The sequence below is a fragment of the Aspergillus flavus genome, chromosome 1, assembly GCF_009017415.1.
Source record: "Aspergillus flavus chromosome 1, complete sequence".
In the NCBI taxonomy this organism is placed as follows: domain Eukaryota; kingdom Fungi; phylum Ascomycota; class Eurotiomycetes; order Eurotiales; family Aspergillaceae; genus Aspergillus; species Aspergillus flavus.
In genome coordinates this window covers 267,100-290,146 of record NC_092406.1, presented here as the reverse complement: position 1 = coordinate 290,146, position 23,047 = coordinate 267,100, and the positions used below count along the sequence as shown (strand labels likewise).

At 48.8% G+C, this 23,047-nt stretch overlaps 8 protein-coding genes across 8 annotated transcripts; 2 read left to right on the top strand and 6 right to left on the bottom strand.

Moving 5' to 3' along the window:
- Window positions 1-58: 58 nt before the first annotated feature.
- Window positions 59-2,256, top strand: F9C07_2226999 (uncharacterized protein; the record flags this gene model as incomplete). Its single annotated transcript, XM_071509790.1, has 12 exons — window positions 59-403; window positions 477-568; window positions 623-819; window positions 887-936; window positions 988-1,130; window positions 1,235-1,390; window positions 1,436-1,468; window positions 1,522-1,616; window positions 1,671-1,694; window positions 1,742-1,938; window positions 1,990-2,064; window positions 2,119-2,256. The coding sequence occupies 12 exons, from the start codon at window positions 59-61 to the stop codon at window positions 2,254-2,256; spliced, it is 1,545 nt and encodes a 514-aa protein (XP_071365412.1).
- Window positions 2,257-4,545: 2,289 nt separating this feature from the next.
- On the top strand, window positions 4,546-6,340 carry F9C07_104 (putative oxalate decarboxylase; the record flags this gene model as incomplete). Its single annotated transcript, XM_071507406.1, has 7 exons — window positions 4,546-4,840; window positions 4,891-4,990; window positions 5,095-5,272; window positions 5,323-5,390; window positions 5,446-5,566; window positions 5,623-6,127; window positions 6,192-6,340. 7 exons carry the CDS (start codon window positions 4,546-4,548, stop codon window positions 6,338-6,340), a joined length of 1,416 nt encoding a protein of 471 aa, XP_071365411.1.
- A 283-nt stretch (window positions 6,341-6,623) lies between these two features.
- F9C07_1001891 (uncharacterized protein) lies at window positions 6,624-9,172 on the bottom strand. The gene is made up of 6 exons (XM_071507326.1): window positions 9,031-9,172; window positions 8,645-8,954; window positions 8,555-8,581; window positions 7,791-8,494; window positions 7,373-7,701; window positions 6,624-7,316 (listed from the first exon to the last, which is right to left on the bottom strand). The coding sequence occupies exons 2-6, from the start codon at window positions 8,865-8,867 to the stop codon at window positions 7,187-7,189; spliced, it is 1,413 nt and encodes a 470-aa protein (XP_071365410.1). The 5' UTR covers window positions 8,868-8,954; window positions 9,031-9,172; the 3' UTR covers window positions 6,624-7,186.
- Window positions 9,173-9,402: 230 nt separating this feature from the next.
- Window positions 9,403-11,331, bottom strand: F9C07_102 (putative ab-hydrolase associated lipase; the record flags this gene model as incomplete). The annotated part of the gene is made up of 1 exon (XM_071507364.1): window positions 9,403-11,331. One exon carries the CDS (start codon window positions 11,329-11,331, stop codon window positions 9,403-9,405), a length of 1,929 nt encoding a protein of 642 aa, XP_071365409.1.
- A 773-nt stretch (window positions 11,332-12,104) lies between these two features.
- F9C07_101 (putative MFS monosaccharide transporter) lies at window positions 12,105-13,628 on the bottom strand (the record flags this gene model as incomplete). The annotated part of the gene is made up of 3 exons (XM_041289085.2): window positions 12,105-12,758; window positions 12,814-13,275; window positions 13,334-13,628. Coding segments are annotated over 3 exons (1,411 nt in total), but the record flags the coding sequence as incomplete, so codon positions are not given.
- Window positions 13,629-15,532: 1,904 nt separating this feature from the next.
- On the bottom strand, window positions 15,533-17,572 carry F9C07_100 (putative manganese ion homeostasis; the record flags this gene model as incomplete). The annotated part of the gene is made up of 2 exons (XM_041289086.1): window positions 15,533-17,152; window positions 17,222-17,572. 2 exons carry the CDS (start codon window positions 17,570-17,572, stop codon window positions 15,533-15,535), a joined length of 1,971 nt encoding a protein of 656 aa, XP_041141741.1.
- A 629-nt stretch (window positions 17,573-18,201) lies between these two features.
- F9C07_99 (zinc/cadmium resistance protein) lies at window positions 18,202-19,964 on the bottom strand (the record flags this gene model as incomplete). The annotated part of the gene is made up of 4 exons (XM_041289087.1): window positions 18,202-19,569; window positions 19,632-19,727; window positions 19,788-19,834; window positions 19,886-19,964. The coding sequence occupies 4 exons, from the start codon at window positions 19,962-19,964 to the stop codon at window positions 18,202-18,204; spliced, it is 1,590 nt and encodes a 529-aa protein (XP_041141742.1).
- A 1,312-nt stretch (window positions 19,965-21,276) lies between these two features.
- Window positions 21,277-23,033, bottom strand: F9C07_98 (putative SAM domain methyltransferase; the record flags this gene model as incomplete). Its single annotated transcript, XM_071511943.1, has 12 exons — window positions 21,277-21,519; window positions 21,568-21,922; window positions 21,986-22,016; window positions 22,067-22,092; window positions 22,138-22,259; window positions 22,312-22,347; window positions 22,400-22,444; window positions 22,496-22,502; window positions 22,556-22,603; window positions 22,669-22,709; window positions 22,777-22,870; window positions 22,918-23,033. The coding sequence occupies 12 exons, from the start codon at window positions 23,031-23,033 to the stop codon at window positions 21,277-21,279; spliced, it is 1,164 nt and encodes a 387-aa protein (XP_071365408.1).
- Window positions 23,034-23,047: the final 14 nt, after the last annotated feature.

Below are 23,047 nucleotides of genomic sequence, written 5' to 3'. Positions count from 1 at the left end.
AACTGCCAGTGTTGCCCTTATGGTCCATACTCAATCACGTCTATTCTATACGAGAAGTATGGGAAGGCGAACACCTGTTTACCGGGCAGCCCAGACCTGCATTTTAGGTTTGATTCTACTGTCATTCGCCTCTGCATCTTCATATCTACCAAGAGAATCGCCTACGGGGATCATTTCGAACGATGGATTCAGTTTCCTTAATGAGACATCACAGTTGACTCCTCGCGATGAGAAGCCTTTCACCCTCCGTATCATGCCCCTAGGTGCGTCCATTACCTACGGATACCAGTCAACCAATGGTAACGGCTATCGACGATGGCTTCGCCAGCAACTTCGTCACGCTGGATGGTGGGTGAACATGGTCGGCAGTAACCCAAATGACACCAGCACCATGAATGACAATGTAAGTCACTACTGGTACTTTGTAGCCCAACTATTAGATCAGGGATATTGACACTCATCATTTGACATGACAGGAAGTCGAGGCCACATCCGGGTTTAGAGTCGACCAGGTCACCCAACAGGCTGAGAGACCTATCCCGCAACAGCCAAACCTCATTTTGATAAAGTAGGGCTCTCTCGGTTCGTGGTACTATGAAGCCATCTGACATTACATGCACAGTGCTGGCACAAATGACGCGAATCAGTACCATGACACAACAGTCGATGTGTACAAGACAGGCGAGCGGATGGGTGCTCTTCTGAAACGTCTGTTCGACGCAATTCCCGGCACTACTATCATCCTCCGTGAAACAAACAAATGGCGACTGGAAGCATTACACCCATGTCTACAAGAACACTGGTCACGGCGGCACTCAGGTGAAGGGTACAGTACTGACATAGTTGCTCTTTTGCGACTGCGCTAGCTAACCAAATTCTGTGACAGGCGATGGTGTCTACTGCTGCGACATACGTGGTACCGGTGCTGATGACTATGTGGGTAACTTCGGTGAAGGTATTCTTCGTGTGCTCATCAGATTCGTATAGGTTTGGATATCCTCTGAAGGGCAAGGCTATCTTTACGGAAACGTCCACGATCCACCTGTCTGGAAGCCAGAAGGAATTGAAATATTCAATGTCAAAAAAGACCGTAAAAGCCTCCACCTGGCAGACATCGACGGTGACGGAAAGTAAGTGGTTCTATTTTTTCAATGAATGCCTACGGTGGTAACACATTACAATGAGACCATCTGACCCATCTTCTGACGTAGTGCGATCTATGGGTCGTGAGCAGAGACACAGGAGAAGCTGAGATTTGGCTAAATAAGTGGAGCGACAATGCTCAGGGAGACTATTTCCAGTATAAGGGAGTTCTTACTGGTAATGCGAGGTGTACTCAGGGATGGGGTGTAGGCCTTTATGACTTGGGACTTCGGTTCGCAGATCTAGAGTAAGTATAATACCGAGCAACTTGATTCGATGCTAATAATAACAGCGGAGACGGTCGGGCAGACTACCTCTGCATGGAGTGAGTATCCTTCCATTGTAAAGCGTCATACATGCTGATAAGATACTCTATAGTCCGGATGGCCGTACAGATGGCTGGCTGAACAAGGGAGAGAATAGTTTCGAATCTATCGGGCAAGTCAAGCGAAGTGAACACTATGACCGTGCAAGTGAGTTTTTTACAGCGTATATCGTCATGGTCCAAACAACTCTAACCAATACAGACCACCGTTGGGCGGACGTGAACGGTAAGTGTTCCTAAACTGAGTGACGAGATAGGGCTCATTCTCGTTAGGGGATCGGATGGCTGATTTTCTCTGGATCGACAAATTCAATGGTGATACCAAGGTAACTAGTTCTATGTGGCATTTGAAGTCTACTATAGCTGGTTATGTCAAGGTGTGGATCAACCAAGGCCCTGTTCCTACCTTGGACTCGAAGTGGAGATGTGGGCCACAGGATGGTCCGCGGTATATGGGAGCTGATCGAGGAGTGAGTACTTCAATCAGCATACGATTACCTATTGAGCGCTAATCTTGGGAGGCCAACATGCATTTCCCTAACCTTGGTGGGCTGGGGCGAGCGGATTATCACCAAGTCATTCCACGTACCAACATTGTACGTTTCTACTCCCTTATGATAAAGGTGCATATGCATACTGACGTTTTGTAGGCTTATACCTGGTTCAACGAGTGTCCCAATGAGGCTTTGGATGATGATGATAGCACTGAAGATCCCAAGTTGCCTCAGTACCCTGCACCAGCGCAACCCGCTTCTATAAATAATAACGGAGCTAATGACGCCATGTAACGTTGTGGCGCCTATTTGGCTAGACAGAAAGTAGAATGGGTTCTATCAGTATGTTTACAAATCTCTCAATCTCGTCTGCAAACTTGATCTTGTCCTATGTGGGAAATGTCCACAAGCCATGTATGTTGTGTTTTCGCTGTTTTATCCTTGTTGTCAAAGGTACTTATGACCTCTTAGCAAAAGGCGAACCCGTTTCCCATCAACCAGAACCACCTAGTACAAAAGGCCGCAGGCTGTGTTCCAAATATAGTTTCTTGAATGAGCTACCCGTCCAAGGGCCAAAAGTACTATGCAGCATTTCGTGAATGTGCTTCATCGGGCCGAGGAGCAAGAATGCCATCCAGGAGACCGAAAGTGCGCGATATACCTTGATTGACAAATCATAGCAGAAGTATATAAGCAATGCGAAAACATCTGCGGCAAGGGCTTGATTATGATCTCCAGAACGCTTGGCATGTTGTAACTGCTTCGATTGAATGCTCCCCTTGCGGAAATTCCCCGAGCTAACGCCGAGCATGGCCATAACATTCCGAAAATATTACTGCAAAGCTGGATGAACGGTCTAAGTATGCATATCCATCTAGGGTTGGCATACACGATCGGTTCGTGGCTGGAGACTTCGATCTGCTCGATTCACAATGGTCTTCCCAAGTGGATCGCCTTGACAGTGGGGAAATCCTGTCAGCTCCAGGACCCCCTTGTATTACCCTCAATTGTAAAGCCGCCAAACCGGGACGAACGGGCTATGTTGTTGCCTCGGCCTTCGGGTTCAAATTCGAGGGAGATAAGGAATACCCGGGTCAGGCAGGAAAGCAGGCATGGTTCAGCTTGACGCTGGAACCAGTAATAATGAAGTAAGCACGAGATCCGTCATTCTCGTCGGGGTATTAGAGAGCTATGTGAACCAGAGCTCTTTCGTTTCCAATAATTGGAGACTGGAAAACCCGATTCCGGGTTAACCGGGTTCATGGCGAGGGAATCTCGGCCATGAAATTTCCGGTATTGACAAGGTCCTCAAGTATTAGTTGGGATTAACCTGCAAAAGGAACGGGGATGCTCTAATTTTAGGGCAAGTCACATGTCCAAGCAGAGCGGTTGCCATCTTAACCCATTTTATCCCCACCGGATACAGCGGTATGTACTCACCACCAGAGGTCTGTGCTCTCTGCTGCAAGTCCGGCTCGGAGATAACAACAAATGTATACTAAGCAACAACATGAAGGATGCAGCTAAGGCAGACAAGTTATCCCGTGGCAAATCACGAAACCTGATTTATTCCTGGAAGGTTTGCCCCAAGTGGATCTCCTCCCCCAAAGGTATGCAGCAGTGAGTGCGGAGTCGCCATCTTTATGAATGTAAGCCATACACACACAAACAAGAGATCTATATAATCTGAACGTAATGGAAACCACGGCCAATGTAACGTGGCACCGCAGTTTTCTTTAGGCTACCGCGTCCAGTATGCATGGTGTTTACTCTATGGTCTCATATCTGAGGGCATGTGCTGCATTGAGAATGCGGCTAGAGCAGTACGTATGTGCGGTCCTAATAACAGGTGCATAAGCGAGGGAGCCAATAACACTAATGCATGAAGGAGAATTATTGCAAGTGGTAAGAGTAAGGAATTCCGCCACTAAACGGTCGAGTGGGGTTCCCCTAATTAATATCAAACTCAGCTACAGCCCTACTAGAGTCTTAGCCGAAGCTTGGTTCCCCAACCTTATGTCTTCACAATCGTCACCTTCTGGGCATAACTAGTGACATATTTGTCTCTTGGAGGAATTAGCTCGATTTCTGCCTGGTGTACGAGTGGAGAACGATTCCTCAGTATGCCAGGTAATGCCCTATGCAGGTAGATTTCATTCTGGCCCGAAACCAAATCGTAACAGCCCTATTGGACGCCTTAGGAACTGCTCTCCTGGCAAGCCACTCTGATTTGCCTTCATTAACTCATACCCCTCATGGAGTAGCGGATATGTAGCTCCCATTTAGGAATGGTTATATCAAATGGACGGCCCCTGGACCCCGGCTCACCCTCCGACTCGATCAAGAAGTACCTGGCATGAGGAGTAGTGTCTATAATCTGACAGGTGTTACTCGTCCGATCCCAGCATCCCCTCATGAGGGGTTTTCTCTGGCTATGGCAGCAATATCTCCTTGGAATGAGGGGATCTTCATTTAATTTTCCCTGCAAGTTCGAGGTATATAAACCGGGTCAAAGCATCCGCCCTGCTCTTCCCGTCAACAGTACCTCTCAACTCTCAACTTGCAATACTCTTGCTCTTCAATATGAAATCCATCCTTTACTATACCAGCTGTTTCATTGCTGTCCTTGGTACCGTCAATGGTGCCCCAGCTAGGAACACCATCCGGGACTCCGCGAATCCCCCATTGAGAGGGTCCGAGGATCTCCTGGGATACTCTTCTGACAATAAGTTGTCCGACCATTCCACGGAAGAAGTGAAGTACACCCTTCTTCCTGGGCAGAAGGAGGACCCAAAGATAGGGTCATATCTGGACTTTGAGAAGGCCGACAACCCACAGCCCATTCGCGGCGATCTTGGAGCGAGCGACCCTGGCCCTCGTAAGTCAAGTAACTTTCATGTCTAACTATCACTTACACTAACCGGTCAGGCAATTACAACTACGACCGAATTAACAGCGATAAGCTAGCTCCCCCGGGTACAGACAATGGACAGACCATCAATGCTCAATGGCCTATGGGTAAGCCACAGCGTCATCCACTGTTGCGAACACTGCTGACAGTTAGTAGGTCTCAGTCGTAACAGGTACTCACAAGAACCCACTATGACATGGAATGTAATGAGGCTCACTAAGTGACAGGTACGGCTCGGAGAATTCGGGATGGGCTCGTCAAGAAAATACCGTCGTCATGCCCGACGCGACCAAGATGGCCGGTGTCGATATGCGCCTGGAAGCTGGGGCGTATCGTGAACTGCACTGGCACGTTGCAAGCGAGTGGTCTTTGGTGCTTAACGGATCATGTCGCATTCAGGTATTTGTTCTCGTGTAGACTTTTCATACTAGCTTGCTAACTTGTCTCAGGCGGTCAACGAGAACGGCGAAACCTTCGTCGACGACGTGACAGAAGGTGATGTGTGGTTCTTCCCTCCGTACGTCCCATCTATCCTCACAGGCTGTATAAATAACGACTACTAATCATACCAGCGGTGTTCCCCATTCCATCCAAGCCCTAGATGCAGGAGTAGAGTTCCTCCTCGTCTTCGACGACGGAGATTTCTCCGAAGACAACACCTTCCTCGCATCCCAAGTCTTCAGCCACAACCCCGTACGAGTGCCCAATCCCCCATAAACACAGCCTCCATACTAACAAAAGAAACGCAGAGATCCGTTCTGGCGAAGAACTTCGACCTCCCCATCTCCGCCTTCAACGACATCCCAGAAGACCAACTCTACATCTTCCCCGGCACCAAAGCCCCGAAAGACATCGAAGAGCAAAACGTAACAACAGCCGCCGGCATCGTACCCCTCAGCCAAAGCTACTCATACCATTTCTCCGAGCAACCCGCCCACGAAGTCGCCGGTGGATCTGTGAAAATCGTCGACCCCGTCACCTTCCCCATCGCCACAAACTTCGCCGCCGCAATCGTGACCGTGAAACCCGGCGGCATGCGCGAGATCCACTGGCATCCGACCAGTGACGAGTGGACGTTTTTCATCAAGGGTAAGGCCCGCGCGACGCTGTTCACGGCGCCTACGACGGCGACTACGTTCGATTACCGCGCGGGTGATGTGGGCTATTTCCCACAGTCGAATAGTCATTATATTGAGAATACGGGAGATGAGGACTTGATGTTCTTGGAGGTTTTGCAGACGGATAAGTTTACTGGTGATTTCACCTTTCTTTCTTTCTTGGTTTCATGGGTAATGCACATATGCTGACGTTGATGCAGATATTGCCCTCGGTCAATGGATTGGGTCCACTCCCAAGCAGATCGTGGCTGATACGCTGAAGCTTCCCGAGAGTGCTTTGAGTAAGCTAAAGACGGAGAAACAGTACGTTGTTGCCGGGTCGAATGTGACGTCTGTTGCAAAGAGATGATTTCTCGGGGACTACGGAGAGAACGTTCTTCTAGAGTGACGTTCCAATTTTCTCAAAGAGATGATTACATCGACTAAAGACTGACTGACTGACTTCGATACTGCGCGTGTCTCAAGCTGTTGATACGTATATAGCACATGTACATACGATCATTAAGCATCTACTTTATCTACTGTGAATGAATATCGTAGTTATGCTTACTGTCATACCGTTCCACATTTCTCTCTTGTCTAACCCTCGAATATACATCCTCAGACAGTACAGGAGAGAAAAGAACTAGAGGTTAGATTCCAGGAATTCAGTACTACTCTTCCTCACATCGGCCTATGACCATCCAAAAAACCATATTTCTGCAATATCGCAGATCAGCCGTTAGCCATGCTACCCCGGTTGAAATGTTACTATTATGAACGTCGAGATGTTTTCGACGCGGCCGGCTTAGGCCTTACTACCACCATGGTTAATAGGAAACGGCTCTTCATAGCATTCTATTGATGTAACAGCCTTATCTTACGTAGCATGTTCTCTATTATAAAAGCAGTGAATTAACTGAAAAGCCAGGGGATGATTGTTTACATGTAAATTAAAGGCTGGCTTCAGCCTATAGCAAGCTGAAGAAGCCTTCCCTGACTCTTATCTTTCACATACTGTAATTGACCCAGAGTGGTATCAGCAGTTTCATCTTCGAAGTGCTAAGTAAATTAAAATTCAAGGCAGGGTCATGCCCACCATGCCCTATTGCTTTCCAGTAGACAGGCAAATCTGAGGAACCCTAAGATAGCCACTTTAAACCCGCGAACCTTCATTGGCGTCTGTTTATTATCTCAAGGACAAGCATCTGCTCGGCTACTGGGCAGCCTGCATATCTGGTGGGTGATGGGGCTGTAAATTCGTAGTAGCCTCAACTGCTGCTAGTGGGAGAGGAATGGCGATGTCAGACTCAGAAGATATCTTTGTTAAAAGACATTGACAAAACCTAGCACCCATCCTGTTAGTAAGAGCAGAAAATAATTTATAACAACATACACCTACCAACGGTGAATTTGGCTTGCAAAGATATAACGTATATCCCATTTTGATTCCACTGCATGCAGCCATCCATTGCGCCAAATATCCCGAAGAGCGTATTTGAATTCCTTACTCCCCGTCCGAAGGCTAGCCTTGTAGATGCCATCATGAGCAATAGCCGTCTTAAAAACCTGGAAAGTAACAGGATCTCGTAATGAATTCAATGTAGGTAGGCCTTTGGAAAATGGGTAACCACTTAGAAGGTCAAAGAACTTCCGGGGCTGACTGGAGAGAATCTTGCTTGTTGTTGGCCAATCAATCGAGACACCCCTTTGTACAAGGTCATAAAGTTCCTATTTTGGGGATCCACAAATGTTAACATCGGATAAATTAAATTAAATCGTCCCTTCGTTGTAACCTTGAAATCCAGGAATAGGCTTACCGGCACATCGTGCAGCACATGCGTAAGGCTGGTAAGTAACCCAACATGTCCACTGCTGGTCAGAAAGAGTCCTTTCTTTAAGTCAGGTGTTAGAGATGGGGACGGCTGAATGGCAGCAGATGCATATCGTGTCACGACATGCATGGCTTCATTCTCATCAAGCAGCAGGCCAACTGGTTTCTGAGCTAGATAAAGATCGCTAATACTCTTCTCTAGCCGCAGAAAGATTTCCTGATCAGGGCCGAAGTGCATAGGAACTGATGAGTACAACTCGCTTTCAAAGCCCTCAAGCCCTTCACCTGGTGAGCCGTATGACATGAACAGGACAATAAAGACGGACCACCCAGGCCCAGCACTTTTGAAGAAACTTGCCCAAAGTCCACTATCCCAGTATGTCTGTTGTGCCTCATCTAGAAGTAGATAGGCAGGATTCGAGAGCCACTCTTCCCCATGAACACCTGTTTTCTGCCCCAAATAACGGGCCCAGCCAGGTGCGCCGCAAACCTCTTGCTTGTCCCAGCCCGTAAGAACATGGATAGATTTTGTTGGGCCATTCATTTCAAGCAATTTATTGACCATAAGCTTCATCAGAGTTGTCTTCCCGGAAGCTGGAGGGCCGATCACTCGAATAATATGGTAGTCGTGGACTCGTGCGATCAACTCGTCTACCAGATCGGCCCGGGGGTTGGTGAAATGTTCCAGATCTGTAATGGCCAACAGTAAGAATGTTTCCCATAAATTTTAGTATTTACAGGAACATTTACCATAACGCCTGGTTATAGCATGAGTGGCTGTCGGAAAAATGGTAAACTTAGTTGCAGAACATCAACTGAGAGGGTGTATCAGAGGCTAACAATAATCACGGTGGCTGGACATCGGATGCCAGCAGTTATGACAGATTGCCCCAGTCACATCTAAGTCGGAGACACACGATCCAAAGGAGCATCTGCACCGATAATCATTCTTGCCCTGAACCATGCATAAGCCCATAGTGACAAGTATGTTGCGTTGGTTTCGGATAGGGGAGGGTGTTGTCAATGCTGGAGATTGAGATGGAAGCGAGGGAGGCATCGCCATTATGTCCGAGTTGTCGAATTGCTAATCAGCCGTGTCCACTAGGAGGATTAAAAATCCGGTGACTGATGAAGGCGACTGCAAGTAAAGCTGCTCCTAAAGTAGTGGTTAGCAGTTCTCTCGGGTCTAGCTTTAGGCACTTTGAAGGCCTGCTTGGATATCTCACCGAGAGTGTTCTATTACATCACAAGATTCACCTGTCACGACTTTCCAGAAAGATCTTAACAGGTGTATGAAGAGAGACCTGAACGGCAGAGTGTGATGTGGTGCAGGTGAATGATGCGGACGTGAATTGAAGATTGAATAACGATATAATCAGCTGAGAGGTCACTTGATTTATTCGCCAAAAGCGGTCAGTGTTATTAACTGATAGCTAGCAGTTTGGTGGCTGATAGCTTTAATATATACTACTATTATATAAGTGACTATGTATATCTTTGAGTACACTGTATCTATACAACCAGTAAACTCCAAGCCAAAAGAATCCACGAAAACAGTTATTATATAGTCATTCCTCATATCTCATGTCAACAGGGGTTTACTGCACACCCTTCGGCACCTGACACACGGCGCGGGCATCATCCGGCATCGTCGTCCAGAGGACCTGTCGTACCTCCTTTCCCACCTGCTCGATGACGTCCATGGCCCATAAGACATCGAGATGCTCATACTCCTCGATAACCTTCTCATGGACAACATGCACATGGGGCTCACGTCCATTGCGGAACCGCTGAAGCAATTTTCTGCCATCGACTAGATTGTCGGCTCCCGCGACCCATAGAGCCATTGGGGGAACCTGGGGCCCGTACCATGCGGTATCACTCCGAGGGGCCCCACCATCGATACCCTTCTCAAAGCGATGATCCTCTTCCGCCTCAAGAAGGCCGACCTCGCGTGTGGCCAAGATACACTTCTGTGTGGCGAAGCATTCACGGCCCAACCACCATCGCATTGTCTCGGCACTGACGTAGACTGGAGCGAATTGGAACATACGATCCCGAAGACCGCGGTCCCAACGGGTGTCGCTCCAGCCGAAGAGGTACGAGAACACGTAGTAACCCAATGTACCATAGATCTTCGGATGAAGATATTGGTGGACTGTCATCATGAAGGGAATAAAAGCATGAATGCCGAATACGATGCGAAAGATGTTAGGGGAGATAATCCGCATGAAACGGAAATAACTCCTCTCGACCAATGGCCCGGCATATGCTGCTGGAGCCAGAGCACAAAAAACCGATATACGCTCCCCTAGTTCGGGTCGTTGATCTTTCGCCAGTGCCACAAACGTTTGTGTCGTTCCTTGCGAATGGCATACAAGACCTAGTTTCTCGAAACCGGTCTCATACAAAACCCGCGATACAAGAGCCGAAAGGTCCAGCACGCCCATGTGTCGGATATTCCACGTCCACATCCGAGGATCCGACGTAGACAATGTCGTGTGTTCGGGGGTAAGTCCGCAGCGGTTATTACCCAGCCAGACATCGTACCCAGACTTGCAAAGGTAAAAGGCAAGACTGTCCTCGTCATTCGTGCAGTACGCACCCGCGCACTGCAGTAACCCGTGCATGAGAAGAATGGGATATTTGCGATTCGACCGTGAAGAAAGCCCAGGGTCCTTCTTTCCCGTGAACACCCCCGGTCCGCGAGGAGCCCTCGCATCTGCAGGTAAGGGCATGTACTCCTGTGGATTATAAACATGCCATAGAGTGATTATGAATCCATCTTCCGTCTGGACCCGGAACGTCTCCACGTCAAGGCCGACCCTTCTGGCGTAGTACGCCACGTCGCATATGATCGGATCCTTCCCACCTTCTAGAGGGGGACACTCATCGGGAGCTTCTTCGTCAACTTCCTTTTTCTCCTGTCGACGCTTCCACTGCTGCAAATTTTTCTGCCTCTCCAACTCCCGCGCCCGTTCCTCCTCGTAGAAGGCCCGTTGCTCATTGGGATCCTGGCCTCGGAGACGGATTTTGACATGGGAAACTGCGAGTCGAGTCCTGCACACAAGTGCCCCAACAACGACGGCGCCCAGAAACAGCAGCGATAGCAGAAACGACACGCATTGCAGCACCAAGCACTTTATGGTAAACACGAAGGAAGGGGGCCCGTACGAGGGCAACGGCGGAAATAGAGGGTGATCCTGGAAGGAAAAGGCGTAGTTCTTGGGCTGTGTATGCGATCCACTCTGTTCAATGGTGTGCCTCTTCTCGTAAAGACTATCGGTCCCGGTTGAGTCGCTGGTCTGCTTTTGATTTTCGTCGCATGTCTTGTTGAGCTCTTCTAACTCGACTCCCGGTTGAACATTCTTATCCTCTATCGGAGAGATATCGGGATTTATACTGGTAGTCGTAGCTGATACAGACATCTTTTCGAAAGGTGCTGGACTGTCCGTCGGCTCGCAGGATAGAAGCGGCACCTTGTATACGGAGTCCGGGTCAAGCGCTGAGGCCGAGCGGATCAACATAATCGTAGTTGGGAAGTGATGGTGGCGGGGGAAAAGAATGACCACCTCATTGTATCTCCCAAGTAAAGAATGAACTTGGGGGAAAGAAGGATAGGGGGAGGGAAGAGAAGAAGTTGATCATTCCCCAGTCGGTTGCCCCCATGTTGACCTTCCTTATCAGGAAGGTGCTAAAAACAGGGATCGACACGTGAACGTGGGGAATGGCTACGTAGGTCCTGATGCCTCAGGCGACAGTCAGGGTCCAGTTTTAGGGGTTTTTAGGGTACGGGAAGGGCCGGTGGTAGACACCCTCAATTCCACAGTTACAGTCCAGTTAGTCGGGCTCCCCTGGATATCTCGAGCCTTTTTGTACTTCGATCCTCTTATGAATTCTAGGCTTAAATCAAAGAAGGTACCTATTTATCATATACTCCAAAATGGTAAGGTCTCTCCCACTGTACACTCTAGGACGATAACCGTTGAACTGTAACCCCTACGACGACTTTATAATAGTGAACTTGGAAAAATAATCTTTGGTTGAAAGAGCAACTCTGGAAAATATCATACAATAGAAAATATTGGTCGTGAGATGATCATTATACCACGTCTCTCATCACCAAGATAAAGTTGCAAAAAGCCACTCGCTAGGTACAAAGGCAGTATAGGGACTATGGAAACGAAAAAAGAAGTTGAACACCTAACCAAGACAGGAAAACTCCAATTGACCAACGCCGGATTATACTTCTAGGCCTTCTCAACATGCTCCATATCACGCTTCATCTGGGCGTCGGCCTCTAGATCAGCGAGGTTGCCAGACACTTTGCCGGCGGCAACGTCACGAACGTCAGCATAGCTGACGGATGGAACAAATTCATGGGAGCGCCAGGCCACAGGAATCTTAGCGTAAAGCTCATCAACCTGCTCCAAGGTAAGACCCTTGGTCTCGTAGATGCAGGTGTAGACGAAAATACCGGCAATGAAGCAGAATCCACCCCAGATGAAGAACACCTTGGACTGCAGGTTGGCGTTGCCCGGGCCGGAGTTAACCATGTAAGGGGTAGCATATGCGATGGCCCAGTTGAGGAGCCAGTTGGTGGCGGTCGTGATTGAGAGACACTTGGCACGAGCCTTGAGAGGGAAGAGCTCACCGGTCACCACCCACGCGGTGCAACCCCATGAGCAAGCGAAGAAGAAGATGTAGACACAGACGAAGGCGATCAGCACCTTGTTTGCGACGTCGGAAGTGGTGGCGGTGCCAACAATGGCAACGATGAGCTGAGAGACACACATGCCGACAGCACCGAACAAGAGAAGAGGACGACGACCCCATTTCTCGACCATATAGAGACCAGGGAAGGTTGAGACGACATTAACAATGTTGGTGATCAAAGTAATAATAAATCCGTCCTTGATACCTGAGTGTTCGAAGAAAGTAGTTCCGTAGTAGACTGTACGATGTTAGTTTGAATCAGAGAGGGTTGGGTGAGGTGGTTGAATACATACAGATGAAGTTGACTCCAGCCAGCTGCTGCAGACCCTGAACGGCACAGCCAGTGGCCAGTCGCTTGCCGATACTCCCACGAAGAATGGAGAGGTAGCTGGCATTGCCCACACTGAGTTCATATTCATGGTTGGCCTGGATCTCGGCCAGCTCCTCCACAATGGCGGGATCATTGACATCGATGCGGCGAAGGCGTGAGAGAGCCTTGGCAGCAGCTTCATGCTTGCCCTTCTTAATCAAGAAGCGAGGCGTCTCAGGGAGTACGATCATGCCAACAACCAGGATAATAGCCCAGGCAAACTGAACAGCGACAGGGATACGGTAGGAACCAGTATCGTCACGGCCCTTAGTGGAATTGTTCACGATGGCAGCAAGGAGCAATCCAATGGTGATAGCCAGCTGGTAGGCACCAACGATGGTACCACGGATCCACTTAGGAGCGGTTTCGGACTGGTACAGCGGGACTGAAGCCTGTTAGCATACTATATTCAGGCTTGATAGGTGGTACAGTTCATGACATACTTGTTGCAGAGAGCAATCCAACACCTAGGCCTGCAAAGAATCTTCCCGCAACAAATAACGGGATAGCAGTAGCAGCGGTCTGAAGGATGACACCAAAGCAGAAAACAAATGTGTTGATGATCATAGCAAGCCGACGACCGAAGTAATCAGCAATGGGTGCTGCACCAAGGGCACCGAAGAAAGTTCCTGCAGACAGGAGAGACACGATCATGGAGGATTGAGAGGAGGTCACATCGGGATAGTTGTCTGACGGGTTGATATAGCCCGTGGAGAACAGCTTGCGCCAGTAAGGCATGGCAAGGATGCCACTGATGGTGCCGGTATCATAACTATAGGATTTAATCGTCAGCCTCCTGGTCTATGAGTTGCTTCAATGATGGTACACAGGGTCAGCTCACCCGAACAAAACACCACCAAAGGCAACAAACAAGCCAATAACGATGGCAGGGGCAGCAGAGCCCGTAGCATCATCCGGCTTCTTCAACATGAAGCCCATGGTGAATGTAGATGTAGGCACGGACTGGCTCAATCTATGAAAAGATTCTTCGGCTGTAGATCAACACGCAGACGGGGAGAACGTAGGAATGACAAGTGGAGAGAAAAATGAGATACACAATCTCCATGGGGAAGGGGCCATGACAGAGTTTTTGTACTGCTGCAGACAGGAGGTCGCGATGGCCAATCTTGACCATATCCGGTCAACATGGGGAAAAACTACATTAAGGAGCCGGCCGAAACCAGCGCTATCCCGCATTTACAGCCAATTGAGGGCACGGGATCAACCTAGGATGCGCTGGTGTAGGCCGCATGAGGGATTATTTGGTAATTTCGGCCCTAGACCTTTGATGTGTGTCTCTCTCCGCGCCACAGCCCCGAGTCTGGAGAAGAGGAACGTTTGACGGCGTGGAAAGTGGAGGAGGTTTGCACGAAGCTACGGGCCCATGGATACGAATGATTGGTTCGAGGAAAGTAAGCACTCATGGCCGAGGCCCAAGTAAACCACGGACATCGAACGATTCTGGAACTTGGCACGCGGAGTGGATATCCAAATACGATGGACGGGTTTTTCCCTGCCCTTCTACGGGATCCTTTCGCCGCACCGTGACGGCAATCCGAGTCACGGGACGTAAGAAACCAGTGGCAATAAGGATAAAAATAAAGTGTTGAGACTTGAGAGACGTAAAAAAAAATTGACTATGGCGGAGGGAAGCCGAGAACGGGAAGAAGTTATCAGAAAGAAATGCAAAGAATTCGGGGGATGCCGAACGCGGCCAACCCGACCAGCCCTCGTGACAATCCCGAAATCCCCAACTTTTCGCGTAATAATATTATCAAGTCGCATCGGTAACTTGTTCACATCCCGGGTTTTCTTCTGGTGTATCTGTAACAATATGTCAGTGTCCCGAAGTGTAACAGGATCTTCTCCAAAAGCCAAAAGGGAATAATGCACGACCCCATGGCACTCCTGCTCAACTGGAGGCTCCACGACTCCATCCGGGGAAATGGATCTAAACATGGAGGAGGATAGTCAAAGTCACGACAATCCGGAGTCTCACCGGTGCCATTTCGGGCAGAGACTGTCGTCTCAACGCACAATGACATTATGGAGGGAGGGAGAGGGTGTTTGATGTGACATGGTTCAAGCATATTAGGGCTTTTGCCACTCAAACACCTGCAGCACTAGTCTGGGCTCTGATTGGGGGGCATTTGTAGATCTAGTCAGAGAATCCCCGAGATTTGCCCGTTTCTCGTCGTATAAGTTGCATTTTCCATGGCGAGCCAACACTTTGCGATCAGCCCCTAACCCTATACAGTTGGGCCAACGCTTAGGAACAAAACTAAAATCAGGATTGAGTTTTGTTGGCTAATATTGACTATCGGGTTGAACCATGGTTGTTCCTCGAAGGTAAAACATGAGTCCCCTCTGCCCCACTACAGGAGAAGCATTTTGAAAGAAAAAGAAAAAGAAAAAGTAAGAATAAAAGTAAAAATCTTGTTTAGCCCAATGATGGGAAATCTTCTCCAGTTCAGGGCGACCCGTACAAGAGGACACCAGGTTATATCTTCAGTGACCAAAAATGGAGGAAATCACCAAATCTCGTCTCATGTTCTACATGCAGTATTCAAATAGGAGACATAGTCGATGCATTTAATATATACAGTCCTAAACTCCGGTGTACACTCCCTTTACCCCGGCCTTTACCATCGCCAGATCAAGAAGAAATACCATGCAAACACAATCGTAGCGACATATTTGACAGAGTTCATAAATTTCCCCCAGATTCCCGGGGAAGCGGGGACCCTTGGTTTCCACTTCGCGTTGTCCACGTCATCGTGACCTGCACCGGGGTAAGTATCATCGTACACTTTGGGGTAACGAGGAGGTGCATTGACGGCACGACTGGCCAGGCCACCCGGTGAGGAAAACGTGGAGCTAGACGTACTGGAACTTGGGGCCTTAGCTGTGTGGACGTGGAGGGTAGGACGGAATTCAGAGAGGGGAAGAATCGGTGCGGATGAGTCCACTGCGGGGAAGTAAAGCACTAGAATGGCGGCTCGTGCGAGAAGCACAGCAAGGGTAAGGCCGAATAGAAGGCCGTAACGGATGAAGATGGATAATTGGTCGGGTAGGAGACATAGATGGTTTTGCAAAGTAGCGCCGGTACTCAACGAATGGGTCGGCTTCCCGGTGGCAGGGTCAACAGGATTCCAGAGACTAGTAAGCAGAAAACCTGGCCGCCGGACCCCCATAGCCCAAGAGAGACTTTTGACCGTAATTTCTCTGGGAGAGCCACTAAATTGGCGATGAGTTACCTCGCAGTAGTCGTGATCATCTCCAGAGTAGATATGGACAAGGTTCGGGCCTGCCTTCGTGACTAAGTCCTTGGAGATAGTTTGCGTGAGAACATTCTGATACTGGTATCCGGCAGAGATTGAGAGGGCATTTCGGTCATCTTCTTCCGGTTCACCATCTGATGGCGGGTAGTGTTCTCGCAAAGGCCCGCAAGGCGTGGCCGGTTTGCGATACAATGGAACATGGGTAAGAAGAATGGCAGGGAACCCCACAACTTCCGGTTTGAGTCTTTGGTGAAGTGTAGGTTGTGAGAGGTCCACGACCTTGTGGTCAAACACATGGCCTTCACTTTGGTTCCTCATCAGGCGCAATTCTTCCATCTCCGCCTTGCCACGATGAACATTCATACTGTTCAGGAAATCCTCTGCTTCTTTCCAAATATGCTCGTTCGGCGGGTGTCCGTCCCCAGACCCTGAACTTCCGGTGTCTGGGTCAGGCTGATCCATGGCGCTCAATGATACCGTGTCAACCGATACGAAAGTGTGGTTTCCAATAACATCAACGCGATTACTTTGGCCAAAATATGTCTGGAACCGATCACGGACGGGCAGTTGAACCCCAGTTCCGAATCCCAAATCGTGATTCCCAGGGAGACTAGCGATCATCCTCCGGCCACGGGTATTGCCTGAGTGCGAATCACCCTCGTTCCACTGGTTTGAGAATATCTTCACGAACCGATGATACTCATTCTTCCAGAACGAATCCTTGTATTTCTGATAACGCTTCTCGGGACTGGAACTGTGCGAGGTTGCCCACTCCCTTCCCCCATCAAACAGGTCACCGAGGAACAAAACCGAGTCGGGGCCTAGATTTCTCTGAATAGACGAGAAGGACCGTCGAAGATATTGATCGGTGAACTTCACTGTCAATGTGGACAGGGGCCATGGCCGGCCGGGGTAGGTATGAGGATCAACCAACTGAGGGTCTGCGATGAAAGCAACGTGATGTGGTGTTGCATCTCGGGGCTAGGAATTCCAGTATCGAGTTAGCAACAGACTATCAGCACTAGAGCGATTGGTTATTGGAATACACACCCATCTTTCCCAATTCTCCCAGGCGCACCTCTCCAAACTATCCTGGAACACGGCCCGTTCCCCCCACCAGAGCGTAAAGAACCAGAGAACAGCCAGAGCATTCGTGATAGTGAATATGTGTCGGAATATCCTCCATAGCCGTGCTGTTAGCGCATAACTACCCCGAGAGTTCTCTGTGATGCTGAAGCTCGGGGCAATCCAATGAGCGTGTAGTTCGGCGAGCCATTGTCGTAGCCACGGTGGCAAAGTGTCGACGAGTCGACTGTGGTCATTGGATGAGTCGGTATGATAATCGCGACGGACCGGACGGTAAGCATCCGCGTTCGTGCTGTTAGGATAGGAATAACTCATGCTTGCTGTGTCAACCCGAAAGTGGCCAAAGCGAAGCTGTCTGCGGCATTGCTCCGCCTTTACACGGAAGTTCTGATGGGATGTCGGAAAGCGGCGTACTTGGTTCTCATTGGGAGAACAATGACACTCAACGCTTCAAATTGGGAACACAAAGCATCATGGTCAACCGAGAGAGAAGTGAACAACACAGGGGGGTCTCCTGGCCTGGAGATCTCCACTGACCCGCGGAGATGGGTCACGTGAAGGCACCGGTGGTTAAGGTTAGAACAATCGTGGGTCTAGAAGTCTATTAATAGTTTGCTTTTGTTTTCTAGATCTACAGTCAACCCGAAGAATTACTTTGTATGATAATATTCCTCGTCGGTCAATCTATAACAATGTAGCTGGAGGGGGGGAAATGAATAAACACTCAAAGTCGAGTTGTTATGAAATATGCTCAAAATAAGAATATCAGCAAATCCCACAAAGCGCAGTATACAGTATTAGGTTATAAACAAATACCCCACCCATGACCCAAATGATTTTCCTCGAGACACCAAACCTCCAATCTAGGTATGAAACACGAAAAATAAAAGGGGGTATGAATAGTAGACATGCTTTTGATCAAAGAAGGGAAAAGGGACGAACGATTAGGTTGAGGTCTTGGGACAACACTCTCCACCTCGCGTACAACCATCACCGCATTCCAAGAGACACGCCCGCGAGTCTTCCTCCCGCAGACTAGAGGGGCCGTTACTAGAATAGGATGAAGCAGGTTGGTTGTCTTCAACGTCGCTTCCAGGTGCGAATTCGGGCTGAATCGTTGTTGAATGAATGCCGTAGGCATGGAGGCATCTTCGCACCTGTCTAGCCAAGCGCATATACCTCTCCGAACCCTCCCCTTTGATCTCTGTATCCACTTGAATGTGAATCGAAGCGACATGCTTCGTGTCACTCAGTTGCCAAACATGTAAGTCGTGGGAGCTGATGATTCCAGGAAGTCTCTCAATATCTTCTTTAATATGGTCAATGCTCATTCCAGGGGGAACAGCCTGTAAGAGGATTCTAGATGCGGCTTTGCAAAGAGGAATGGCCGAGGCGAGAATGATCACCGTAATCACCAACGAAATGCCAGGGTCAACATAGAACCTCCATTCATAGTCGGTCAGCCATATAACCAGGGCGGAAGCTATGACACCAACGTTGCCCAGAGCATCACCCATGACATGGAGAAAAACGCCCCGCATGTTGAGATCATGTCCATGTCCATGGCCGTGACCATGGCCATGACCGTGCTTGGAGTCCTTCGACTTGGGCTGCGCGTGGTTGTGGAATTTATGGATGTCGTCGTCCACCGTAGCATTTGGTTGAAGGGATGCGTTTGCTTCGTCAGTATACTTGCCCGCTCGGTCTTTGTGGCTAAGGAGTGCGGATCGTTCTGATGTTTCAGCGAGGTTTGTTTGGTCGCTGTCCGACTCAGACGACTGCTCCTCATCGACATAGCGGCTGCGACCGATAATTTCTTGTCTCATAGTAGCTGGATGTACCTGGATGTCTTCCACGTTATTACTGTATCTGGGCGACCCGCGATGTTGGCTATCAAGTGTTCGGCGTCTGCGAGTATTGGGAGAAGAGAGTGTACATTCGTCCTGCATTGAATAGATTAGAATCCGATCGCTGATGACACAATTGTGTAAGGTTGAACGTACTGCGATCCCCCGCGCGGGGTCACTTCCGCCATGAGAAATATAGCCCTGCTCAGCGACATCCACATCCTCAACACCATGAGCTTCACCATGGCTATGGCCGTGGCCATGGCCATGGGAGTGATCATGAAACAACAAAAGACCCAAGATATTCGACAAAAGACCAAAGCAACCGACAATGCAAACGAGCTTCGGGTTTTGCACCTCCTGGGGTTCCACCAGACGTTGTATAGCTTCTAGGAAAATCGACATGCATAAAGCGACGAGGAAGACACCGTTGACCAAGGCTCCGAGGGTTTCCGCACGTTGCCACTATAGTGAAAAGATCATGGTCAGCTTGTACTCCGCCCCCACCCGCCAGAGCAAAGACATACCCCATAAGTGTACATCTTGGAAGTGGTCGAATTGGTCTCCTGGTTGGCGACTTTAACGGCCCATAAACCAACACACAGGGACAGCACATCATTAAGCTTGACAGACATAGTTAGCCTTAAACCAGTGTCGATACTCGGTGCGCAGGAAATACATACCATATGAAACGAATCAGCAACCAGGGCAAGCGAGTGGACGGCATAGCCTGCAGGGGGTGAGAAGAAGAACGAGGCAGCACCGGTCCATGGATACTAACCAACTGTCAATTCTAACAGAAAGAACGCCGAGTCGATGGCCAACAGGATAATGATCCTGTTAGTTTTGGAGAGGCCCATGATGGTGAGATTGATGCGGCGCGCTTAGTGGCGCGGGTCCGCGAAAAGAGAATGACGACAAACCGATCCCCAGGGACGCAAACAAACGGATTCCGAGTGCTCTATGTTCAGCGAATATGCACAAGGGGCAAGAGGAAGAGATTTATAGAGCGACAGGCAAGCGAAATGAGAGGGTTAGGGTAGGAGAGAGAAAAAAAAAGGACTATATCAGTAGCATCATCGCTAGTAGTGACTACCCCGTCTAGTTCACAATTGGTGTCTGCAGTGGAAAAACCGCAGGCGGCTTTCTCCGACTCCGGGCCGATAAGTGGCGTCATGCTCACTCGTCATGGCCTCAGGCAGCAGGATGCACCCGTGCAGCTCTCATCGTAAACAAACAAGATCCTAATCAAGCCCTGTCTACCACTTTTCTTAAGATATATCAACATCATTTTTCCAACCGTTGCGGGCGTGAATATTATTTCTAATTCCGGCTAGATCCATCGACCGTCACGGAGCGACGCCTTATCCCATCTGAGCACCCACTTCATGACAGCGATGATCCGTGTTCAACCCCACTGCCGGTAGGGCGAACCGGCAAATATCTCAACCTGCATTTACCGGAGAGCTAAATTTGATCTGTGGGGGAGTTTTCCTACTCCAGGGCAATATTGAATATAGGTCATGCCCCAAGCTTGTCATATTGAACCCTGATCACGAGTACTCCGAAGGGAATCTCCAGGTCATTGAATGATGACAATGCGTCTCTAGTGCAGATTAGTACCTACTATGGTTATATTATAGGTCTCGACCAGACACGTGGGCGGGTGAAAATATGGCTATGCAGCTCTTTGACACTAATGCAGGCGCAAGGCCAACGTCGTCACATGATCGGTAATATCTCCCGTAGCGAGATGAAGCACTAACCGAACGGAGGTCTCATGAATACTTAGTGTTGTGTGGTCTACGAATAGCAGGTTTTGGACTCTTTTCGGCTCTTATGCATCTGAATACTATCTAATAGCACAGGGACAACCCATCTAAAACGTCACATTATATGTTGGCGAGCAGATATCCAGATGTGACATGTATATTTGATCTTCGATCTTGCAGATGCTCTGCCTATCAGGAGAATGCTCTTAATATTGCTTTGGATTAAATTGAGCTCAACTGCGGAGGGTGGAGAATGTGATATTCCTGCTCGAAATAAACAAAAACAAACCAAGAAAGAAAGAAAATGGTGGTATCATGCAAGGCGGGTATGGTTTGAAATGCAGTGATGGACAGGTAAACCATACCATATTTGACTCTCCCAACATCCCCAACCTGATGGCTACGAACCTTCTATCTCCTTCCGACCGTAGACCAAATAGTACCGCGAGTAGATATGTAGCTTCCGGTCTAACAATTCTTGTCGAACCCCGACTAAGAGCATCTGAATCTGATCAACGCTCCAACCCAAGAATCGAGTGAACAGCGCCAATGAGTACGCATCGAGCGCCTCCAGCATATTAGCTTGCTGGTACCGTCCCAGCTCCTTCAGCTTGGGGTCTTTGGCCCATGGCGAAAACGGCACCTGGAAAAGTCAACAATACCGATTTCTTCTCGTCAACGAGCTACCAACCTTGAATATTTCCTCTGTCACATCAGTGAAGCCTGCCTCAGTCATCCACTTCTTGTAATTTTTCGCCGCCCCCATCTCCTTGCCAAACTTTCCACTCGCCTCGATCAACATATCCCGCCATTCAGATAGATGCGGCGCTTTCGAAACACTATCGTCGTCGGAGAAGATGTCGACGGTGGGTTCCATCATTTCAAACCAGCCACCAGGGACGAGGCTCTGATGCGCTTGGCGAAAGAGATGCGGGAAGTCTTTGACGGATCCCTCAACGCTGCGGGCATGGATGAAATCAAATGGTTGGGTGAAGTTCCACGGAAGCTCGAAGTCGTCGATCTCAAAGACACAATTCGGTGGAACCCTGATGAAGTTATACTCAATAATCCATCCCATTTCCTATATTTGAAGTCAAGCAGGCTCATACCATGAAGGTTGAATGGGGCTCAGGTCCGTCCCTATTACCAATCAGCAGTGAAACTAGAATGAAGGTGTTGACTGTGCTAACCGATGACATGTGCCTCTGGGTACTGACTATCTATTGTCAGTGGCGTACTTCAGATATGTTTAGCTTCGTACTCAGCCATGGCAATCGCCCATAAGCCCGTTCCGGTCCCTAAATCTAGGATTCTTCGTGGGTTTTCTGATATTGGAGATTTATATAATGCTCCTCCCAGCACGAGGCTACATATGTGGTGACCCTTTCGAGAGTGAGAGAAGTAACTGGCAGGGTGAGGTTGAGGGTTGAAATACCAGGTCTAATCGATCTTGTTCTCTTTCATCATTTGGCTGGGCGATGCCGGTCAGTTCATGGCCAGATGATTGATGATAAAGAACTTACAATGACATATTCTCCTTGTCGATATGCATGATACCGCCGTCCGTTCTATCGCTACGTCAGTTGTTGAAAATGATGGGTGGTCATTCAGATTCAGACCTCGTATCTGGCAGAGCAAACGTTAGATTTGACTTTATGAGTCTAAATCAAAATACCCACTGATAATTTAAGATACTGGACGACAAAGATGTTGTCGAACTGCCGGCTCTGTTGAGTTTAATTCGGTTAGTGAGTCGAATCAGCGACTAAAGTGAACCCTAAGCGATACGTACGTGCTGGAGTAGTCCTCATCGCTGTAGAGATCCGCGTCGGCCTGAACGCAGAATAATAATCATTTTAATAGAGTTCTATAATTTATCTTCCAAATCTGGAACACGAACCTCTGGATCAATGGGTAGATCGGCATTCGCGTGCGAGCACATGGTGTGTTTAATGGGATCAATATGACGGATCACAAATGGACCAAGAGGGTCTCTGATCGCTTATAAGCCATGTGGATTATTCCGTGACAAAAGGCAAACACATGGGACGCAAGGATTCGGCAAAGGGAAAACCACTTGCGAAGCCCCTGTCCTGAGACATAATACCGCCAGCTATCGGTTGCATGATTGGACTTTTCGGGGAGGTGATGGATCATAGCGCTGCACTAAT